At 40.6% G+C, this 9,578-nt stretch overlaps 1 protein-coding gene across 1 annotated transcript; it reads left to right on the top strand.

Moving 5' to 3' along the window:
* Positions 1-186: 186 nt before the first annotated feature.
* On the top strand, positions 187-8,620 carry LOC116863449 (transcobalamin-1-like; the record flags this gene model as incomplete). Its single annotated transcript, XM_032850897.1, has 7 exons — positions 187-327; positions 1,230-1,385; positions 2,661-2,848; positions 5,282-5,471; positions 6,474-6,663; positions 7,907-8,025; positions 8,426-8,620. Coding segments are annotated over 7 exons (1,046 nt in total), but the record flags the coding sequence as incomplete, so codon positions are not given.
* Positions 8,621-9,578: the final 958 nt, after the last annotated feature.

Genomic DNA, 9,578 nt, shown 5'->3' with positions numbered 1-9,578 from the left:
AGCTAGATCCTAGTCTTCCCCATGAAGTCATGAGGTGTTTTGGGAATAAACAAGACAACATTAAATTATTTATATAGAGTGGAAAAAAAGAACTGACAGGTGATATAAGTCAAGAAAGACAGGATGCCAAAAAAAAAAAAAATCACAAGCATGTACCTTGTTAAACTCGAATACTTTTCTTTTCAGAGCCATCTTTAACCTCGGGACAGCTTGCCTTGGCTATACTGGCTTTGGGAGCATGTAAAGCACCTGGTGGAATGTCTATAAATTATTCTGAACTGGTCAAAAGACTAGGAAATAAATACAAAGCAGAAATCAGAAATATGGGTGAGAGTCAAATGTTCAGAGTCCCTGGACAACTTGCCTTCTCCACTGGTTCAGATCTCAATGAAGTTTCCCTTCAGTCTTTCCTTCTCTTCATTCTGTTCATCCCACATATCTTTGATCATTTTCCCTTCTTCCCTCTTTCAACATGCATCTTGAGTTTTCTTCTCAAATAGATCCAAATGAGCATGGACTTTACATGCACCTTACATAAGATGATGAACACACACACACACACACACACACACACACACAAACTAATAGAACACAGTTTTTTTGTTCTCTAGAAGCTTGGCTTTTAGACAAATAATGAAATACACCAGAAATGGCTGAGCAATACAAGACACTATGTCAGAAGTACCAAAACATATAATACTAGTAGAAGACATAAAGAGATAAAGATGGCCAAAAGTGCTTTATCACTGGGAAAAATAGGCTGATAGTGATCGTGGCTACTGAGGGGCATTGTTTTTATTTCAACACCCACCCAGTATTCATCCTGTTATCCATTAAGCTGTTCTAATCCCATCTTCTTGGGAGATGGCCTCTACTTCTTCCACTTCTACTTATAGTTCAAACACATTTCCATTCAAAGTGCAAGAAGCTTAGTGGTGGGAAATCTGCATTCTAGTCCTACTTCTGTAACCACCTGAGTATCAGGATGGTACTTTAATCTCTTTAGTGCCGAGTCACCTCAGTTATAAAATGAAAGCAGTTGAGTTAAATTGGTGGCTCTTAACCTTTACATTTCTTAGGTTTGATGATTCTATGAGTGATCTTTCTCTCTCTATTACTCACCTTTCCTTAAATGTAAAGAAATTCTAAAAAAGCAGGTAGGAAAGGACTGAAAGTTTATTACTCCACTATTATTTCCATGAGTAAGGTATTTCTTTCCTCTCTGACAGAAGATCATAATGGTAATCCACTGACTAACTACTACCAGCTCAGCCTGGACATTTTGGCCTTGTGTCTGTTCAGTGGGAATTACTCAATCACTGAAGTTGCTAAATTCCTCAATCCTGAAAATAAAAATTACTATTTTCATGGACAGTTCTCAGTAGGTGAGTGATTATACCCAGTTCCCTTGGCATAGAGGACACAGTCACTGGTAAGTCTTTTCCTTTGAGTTTTTCTACCTGTAAATACTTGGACTTTATTTTTATCCTCTTTACCCTAGTGATCAGGGAAGAGAATTTTCTTTTTGAGAAGAACGAATATTGGGGGGCATTTAAGCCTCTTTCTAGATATCTAATATAGTAGAAAGATCCAGTTCCTACACTACTCCTTCTTTGAATTATATAACCAATGGATATTAACTCTTGACCTTAATTTTCTCATCTGTAAAATAAAGATAGATTGTGAAAATCTTCATATAAGACATTTTAGGAAGTGTAAGGATAGAGGCAGGAAAACAGTGGAATTCCTTTAACTTAACTTCACCTCTCTCTCTAATTTATTGGGAGCACTGAATGTGTGGGCTTACTTGGACAACACAACCTCTCCATGGACAAGGCCCAATATTTTGTTTAATAAAGTCTGTACCTTCAATAGACAAGGACTAGAAATTTTCTCCTGGGTCAGTTTACACATCCAAAAAGAAGCCCCCTCTAGACAGCTAGTATTGTTGCTCAGCCCTATGGATCCAGATACACAAGCTCATCTTTCTCCAAGAAGCCCAAAGAGAATCACCACTCAGTATCTCTGGATAGTAAGGTGAGATTTCTTTCTATGGGAGAGGGAAGGTACCACACTTAAAGAATCCAGCAGGGGAACTAAGTAACAAGCCAGGAAAAAATATTTTATCCTCCCTTCTTCCAAACTCTTGCTTCATCCTCCCCCTTCAGAAGCTTTATTGGAAAACAACTCTCTTAAGTGCTATTTTTCTAATCAGCCTAATGGAAACATTGGAACACTGCAAAGACATATGTTGCTTGGGGTATCATCATGAATTCTCCCAATTCCTTTGCCAATATGGCTGAGAGATGAAAAAAAAAATGAGAACAGCCAAGATGTAGAAGTGGAAAACTGTCCAGGTATATGCACCTGCAAATCTGTATGTGTTCCTATGACCAACAGGTGAGTTACTGTGTACAAGGCACAGGGATACTGAACATAAGAAAGGGATCTTGAAATATTTGAGTGTTTAGTGCTGAAGAGATGATTGCTATCTCTTCAAGTCCTTCTCTCCTATCATCAACTAGGATGACCAATCTTCCCAGTTTGTCCAGATATGAGCCTCTTTTACTGATGAAAATCCTACCTACCAGGAGACCCCTCAGACCAAGGCAAACTGGAATGGTTGGTCACCCTATCACCAATGTTTTGTTTCCTGGCAGATACTGGTGCGATGGCTGTCCTGGCTCTGACTTGTGTGAAGAACAAAACAAGAGGGCAGAAACAAATAGATAGAAAGGATATAGAGAATATTAATAATTATACAGAGTCACTGATAAACAAGATTCTGTCTCAGAAAACAGAAAATGGTCTCCTCGGAAACATATATAGTACAGGAGAAGCTATGCAGGTAAGTCAGAGGGTAAAACAGGAGACAGAGAAGAGAGTCATGAAGGAAAGAAATATCTATATCCCTTCTTCCTGGCCCCAGAAGATATTATCCACTCTGTTTCCTATACGAACTGATTTTAGGTGATTCTTCTCCCCTGATGGAAATGTATTCTCCTCACCTTAGATCCTTACATTTCCATGTCCAGTGCTTCCATGAAGCTTTTCCTGACTACAACTTTTTTTAATTTTAGAGTCTATTCCAACCTCCTATGTTGTTCTATCAAATGCAATTTCACCATATGCCATATGCCAGCGTTTGGTTCTTGCCTCTTATCTCCCAAATTAGATTATGGTTGTCCAAGTGATAAGAGGCAGTGCCAGTAATACCAGCTAGTATTTACTGGCATGCTCATTAATGCACACAACAGCCCAGTGAGGAAAATATTATTAGCTCCAATTCCCAGAATAAGAGCATGAGTCATGGAATATCAGTAACTTGCCTAACATTACAAGGCCAAAAAGTGATTTACATGGAGAGGGAACCTAAACAGTTGGTTTCAAAACTCATACTTGGCACCCACTCTGTCCTGTATATGTTCCTTGAAGTCTGAGGCTTTATTCCTGCACTCACTCACTGATTTACATGACCCTAAGGGGTAGATACAAGAAGAGATGAAGGAAGATTGACAGGAAACAAAATTTCCCTGAGTCTTTAGTACGAGCAGGGGTCTGCCAGGCCATCCCAGGATGAGAGGGCTTTCCAAGGGAGAGAGGACAGCAAGGACAAAGACCAGAAGCATGAAAGAACATTTTAGCAAGATCAAGGTGTTCAATGTGGCCAGTGAGGGTCCTCGAGAAAAATTACAAGAAGCTGGGGGTGTAATAGTGGTCCAATCACGCAGGCTGTGTTTACTGCTGGTGAGAGGCTGTTGTCTGTCTTGCTGAGTTTGGCCTTCATAGAACACTGGCTGTCCATTCTGGCTGCACATATGAATCATCTAGAGGAGCTTTTGGAAAACACTAATATTTAGGCTCCATCAGCCAGTCAATATAGAAACTGAGAGGTGGAGCATGGGCCTTGGTCTGGTTTTACATTTTTTCATTTGAATTCAAATAGCCAACATATAATACATGACTTGTTTTTTGATGTAATGTTCAATGTTTCATTAGTTACATATAACACCCAGCTTGGTCTGGTTTTAAAACCCTACAGGGGACATTTATTCACAGCAGACTTGGGAACTGCTTGCCTACAAGACAGTTTTGAAGATGAAATGAAATATAATCCTTTTTATATATTTTTTTATCTTTTTTTAAGATTTTATTTATTTATTTGACAGACAGAGATCACAAGTAGGCCGAGAGGCAGGGAGAGAAAGAGGAGGAAGCAGGCTCCCTGCTGAGCAGAGCGCCCAATATGGGCTCAATCCCAGGACCCTGAGATCATGTCCCAAAGGCAGAGGCCTTAACCCACTGAGCCACCCAGGCACCCCTATAATCCTTTTTTTAAAATATCCCACAAATGCTTGTTGACTTCTTGGTTAACTTAAAGGGTCTTCAGGAAAAATGAAAAGAGGAACCGTCCTTCCCTTAGAAACTACAGAGTGACATCTGCAGGACCAACCCGTTTTTGTCCTTGTCTTACTCACTCTGATACCTTCCTAAATTTTCCTACCCTGTCATGCTGTCCCCTCCAGTTTACATTTGCTGCTTCTATAGTTTCTATTCAAGAATCTATTTGACTCCACACTGTTCAGGAAATAATGTCAGACACCTCACTCTGAAGCTCAGGGATCCACCAATGTGGCCCCAACCTCATTCTCTAGCCTGCTCTTCCACAATTACCCTGAGTCTCCCCTGTACACCAGCCCTCCAAGGCCATGAGGAATTCCCCAGGGATTTTGCAGACAGTGTCATCAGAGACAGGCCATGCCCTGGCCTCCCCTACTCTAGCATCCTTGATCATGCTATTCCCTCTGGGTATAGTGCTCCTCTCCTGTCTCCTACTGAAATGCTGTCATACCATCAAGGTCTACCTCAAGTACTACCTTCCTCAAGTATGTGCTCTCCCTCTTCTGAAAAGCCATGGCACTAGATGCTTCTCTTAAGGCATTCACCTTAGGGACTCCTTCATGATTGTCTATTAACAGCATTTATTAGGTATCTCCCATGTGAAAGGTATTGTTCCGTGTCAAGGCTACAAGAGTAAATAGGTAAAGTCTGTTCTTATTGATGTCATTACTGGTTGTGTTATTAAGCAATTCTCCATCTCCCCCCAAACTAGTTTTTAAACTTCTTGGTGTCGGGAAAGGTATCCTAGTTATCTAAGGTGCTTCCCCTGTGGTCAGTGTCCAGTAAATATTTACTGAATTCATTAGATGTAGGTTTTTGCCCTATTTGACCTTTCTCTCATTCATTCTCATTCCCTTTCATTCTTTCTCTCACACATTAGGCTCTCTTTGTCTCACCCAACTATTACAACGAAAATCAATGGGTTTGCGAAAAAACACGGGACACAGTGCTCACAGAAATTTCTCGAGGAGCATTCCGTATCCCAACTGCTGCAGCTCAAATCTTACCAGCCCTAATGGGAAAGACCTACCTGGATGTTAACAAAGACTCTTCCTGTGTCTACGGCTCAGGTAGAGTACTAAAGAGCAGAATACCCAAAGAATGTGAGACTAAGATGTTCTTAGGGACCAAAACTGACCAGATAAACGCCTAAAGCATAACAGTTCCCAGATATAATGCGGTCCTCCATGTGTCACCAGTGATTATAACCACCTGAGGATTTGTTCTTAACAGTGTTGTAGATGGTTGTTCTTATTTCAAACACTGATAAACAATGTAGACTTGATTCAGTAATGTCTATCTTCAAAGGGATGTTTTCTGATGGTTAGAGAGATGTTCTAAGCATCATTCCCATTCTAAACAAAGTATGCTCTCTGACTCTCCATTATGCACAATGAGTGAGCCCTCAGGGAACTCAGAGGAATATGGAAGGAATATGGAAGGGTTATAATAAGAAAATTAGAACATGAATCATTTATTCAAACAACTGATTTTTAAACCAGGGATGAAAGAAGATTTGACTTTTATCTATGTTCATTCCTGGCTCAGCCACTTGCAGGTTTAGAAACCTCAGACAAAATGTTTAATCTCTAAACTTCAGTTTACTAATATAAAACATGCAAATGATAAACATACCTAACATGGATATTTGTAAGGACTGAATAAGATAAGCTGTGTAAAATGATTAGTACAGTGCCTGATACTTAATATGTCTTCAATAAGTGTTAAAAAATAAAAGACATCCCAAAAAGGGAAGCATCATTATAGGCTATACAAAAGAAAAAGAAAAGAAAAGAAAAATTCAGGAGGGTTGATGAGAAAGAGGAGACAGGGAACCTGCATTGTTTAAACAGCTGGGAGTGAAGCTGAGCCACACATTTACAAGCTGGTGCCTATCTGGTTTAGGCACACAAGAGATCCGCCCCTTGGCTGATGATTCTTGCTCCTTGTAGCAATCCTCCTCTACCTAAAGGAAAGCTGGCCTGGGGGAGGGGTTGGATGTGTTTATAAACTTGAACATCACTTTTATTTTTCTGAATAGTAATTCTTCTCTGCTTTTCTGTTTCTGCCAGATTCCTTCCCCACTTCCACTCAGGAGCCTATTATATCAGTGACACCTGCTGTCTCACCTTCACAAATCCAAGTAAATTACTCTGTGGTAATTGATAACAGAAAAGATCGCATTGTGGTCTCTGTGACAGATGGTTCTGTCTTCCTAAATGTGATGGAACAAGCTCAGAAAGAAAATCCAACTCTATTTAGGTATGTCTGTGCCTAACCTAAGGTGAAGGTATTTGGGTGATTTTGAAAGACTCAGTAAGAACACATAAGTACCTGAATAAAAGTACATTTGAAACACGTCTTCATTAGTACTTTGCTGTCCATCTACATCTCATGGCAGGGGTTAAAATAAAGTGAGACATTCCATCTTCCAACACAGAGTAGGTACTAAATTAATGTTCACTTAATGGGTGAATAAGTCCAAGGGATCTCTCTTCTGTCAGTAAAATTCCTTCAACAAAGAGAACCTCTTAGCTCAGCCATTTTGTGTTCAGAACACTGGGTCATTATCTTTGAATCACTGACCCCTTTGAAAATCAGATGAGTGCAGTGGCTTCTGATCCCAGACAAGTAAACATAGACACAAAACTTGTCCTTTAAATCAGAGGTTTCACAAATGCCCTAAGTCTCTCCATGCTCCCCCCTTTCAGATTTATGGAGCCCTAGATTTGGGTTTCCTGGCCTAAAGAGGTCAAATATTAAAATTAAGATATTAACTTTGCCTCTGAAAGGTATGATTCACTTGACTCCCTAAACGTAATCAGCAATTATTTACTTTGTCTAGTAACATGATGTAAGATGCCATAGAGAAAATTTTATATATATAGTATGTACTGTAAATGTTATGCGCACGCACACATGCACACACACACATACACACACACACACAATGTAAGTATTTTAAAGGTTGCTTTCAAGGGCTCCCAGGAAGGCAGAGAAATGTGGCCAGGGAATGTGAAACAAACATTGGTCATGTCACTTTTTAATAAACACAATATGAAATATTAAGTTGCTCTTTCCTGTTCTTCTTTCCTAAGAGAAAACCTACTTACTTATGATGCCTCTAGGTTGTGAGGTTAACATTTTCTTCTGCTGCTTTTGTCTCTTCAACCATTACTATCTTGGGGCAGAAGATTAGCAGTTGTTGAATACAGAGTGTCCACCACGAAGGGAGGCAGGGGCAGAAACAGGCTTCATTCCTCTACTTCAGCAGAGATTGTGCAGTGCCTGCATCAGAACCACCTGGAGTGTTTATGACACATGCAGATTCCTAGTCACCACCTATTTACCTACAGAATCAAAGGATCTGAGGATAGGGCCGAGAAATCTGCTTTTCTTGATAATGGCTTCAAATGATTCTTAGGTCCATTGAAGTTTAAGAAATGCCCATTAAAGTTGCCCTTGAAAGTTTTAAGTTCTTGAAACCCATTTATTGTCCCCACAGGTTCAAAACAAAGGAGACCGCATGGGGCCCCTACATCATCAGTGTTCAGGGCATAGAGGCCAGCACTAATGACAGGACCTACTGGGAGCTCCGGAGCAATGGTGAACCCCTGAGCCAAGGTAAGGGAGAGAGCGCTAAAAAGTCCCACAGAGTGACAATGCCCCAAACATCCCAATGTGTGTGAGCTTTGGTGGGGAATGTGCCAAGGTGTTGGGAAAGTGAGATCCATTATTTGGTGATTTGGTAGTTAAATCATTTGAACCATTGGGCACCTGGATGACTCAGTCTCTTGATGACTGATGACTCAGTCCATCTCTTCTTTTCAGCTCAGGCCATGATCTCAGGGTTGTGAAATCAAGCCCTGAGTAGGGCTCCACGCTCAGTGAGGAGTCTGCTTGAGATACTCTCCCTCTCCCTCTTCCTCTGCCCCTCCCCTTCCCTGCTCCTATTCTCTTTCTCTCTAAAATAAATAAATCTTTAAAAGAATCATTTGATCCACTTTTCATTCTTCCTTTTCAGGAGCTGGTAGTTATGTTGTCCATGCAGGAGATGATTTGGAGGTTCGCTGGAGCACATACTAATAAATTTAAACAGTGGACTTACAGGCAGAGATTGGCCTCATAAATTCCTTTTCTCTCATCTCCATTTCAATAGGAGCATCAATAACCTCCCCTTCTCTCTTTATGTGTTCAATAAAAGATCAACAACAATACAAAAGGAGCATTTTCTAATCATTTCATTTTAAAGGGGGATTATTGATAGAAGGAAGGGGAAGGGAAAAGAGATTAGACCATATGTCTAAACTGAGTTCTACTCAAGGTTCCACTGCTAACTGTGTGGATGACCTCAGGCAGTGAGTGGGAATGGAGACAAGGTTCTAGATCTAGTGTTGAAGCAGCAGCCAATGAGATCAGGAAGAAAATCTCTAGGGAGGCAGTTCTCTGAGGCCCAGATGTAATGGAATAACTGAGTGGACACACTGACCTCAGAAAGGCAGTGGGTAGAGAGAAAAAATACTGCTCTGAAGAAAGAGGGAAAGGTGAGACTTCTACATAAAAGACCAGTCCATAAAGTCTCAGGAATACTCTCCAGCTATCTCCCTTGGGTTCCATTTTTTTCTTCTTCTACATGTATTTTCCTTTTATTCCACCATAAAAATCACTCTGATATTCATATCATCAAAATGCACATGTGGAAAAAATCACCTTTGATGATTTCAGTAGAATTCACATTTTAAAAATATATATATTAAATCAGGGGCACCGACAGGTGCCTGGGTGGCTCAGTCAGTTCAGCAGCTGACTCTTGGTTTTGGCTCAGGTCATTGAACTTAACGCCCTGGGATCAGTGGTGTTGGTTTACCTGTCCAAAGAGGAGTCTATTTGAAGATTCTCTCTCTCCCATTCCCTCTTCCCTCTGTACCTCACCCAGCTCTCTCTCTCTCTCTCTCTCTCTCTCTCAAATAAATAAATCTAAAAATAAAAATAAGTCAGGGGTGCCTGGGTGCCTCAGTCAGTTAAGTGTCCCATACTTGAGTTCTGCTCAGTCATGAGCTCAGCGAGGTTTAGCAACACGGCTAGCTCCATGCTGAACGTGAAGCCTGCTTCAGATTCTTTCCCCCCTTCCCTCTGCCTCCCCGTCTGCTCCTTACCTCGCTCTCTCTCAAATAAAT

This window comes from Lontra canadensis, unplaced genomic scaffold, assembly GCF_010015895.1.
Source record: "Lontra canadensis isolate GAN:19392208 unplaced genomic scaffold, GSC_riverotter_1.0 scaffold1225, whole genome shotgun sequence".
In the NCBI taxonomy this organism is placed as follows: domain Eukaryota; kingdom Metazoa; phylum Chordata; class Mammalia; order Carnivora; family Mustelidae; genus Lontra; species Lontra canadensis.
Note: the sequence above shows the minus strand (reverse complement) of the source record. Positions and strands in the feature narration are given on the sequence as shown.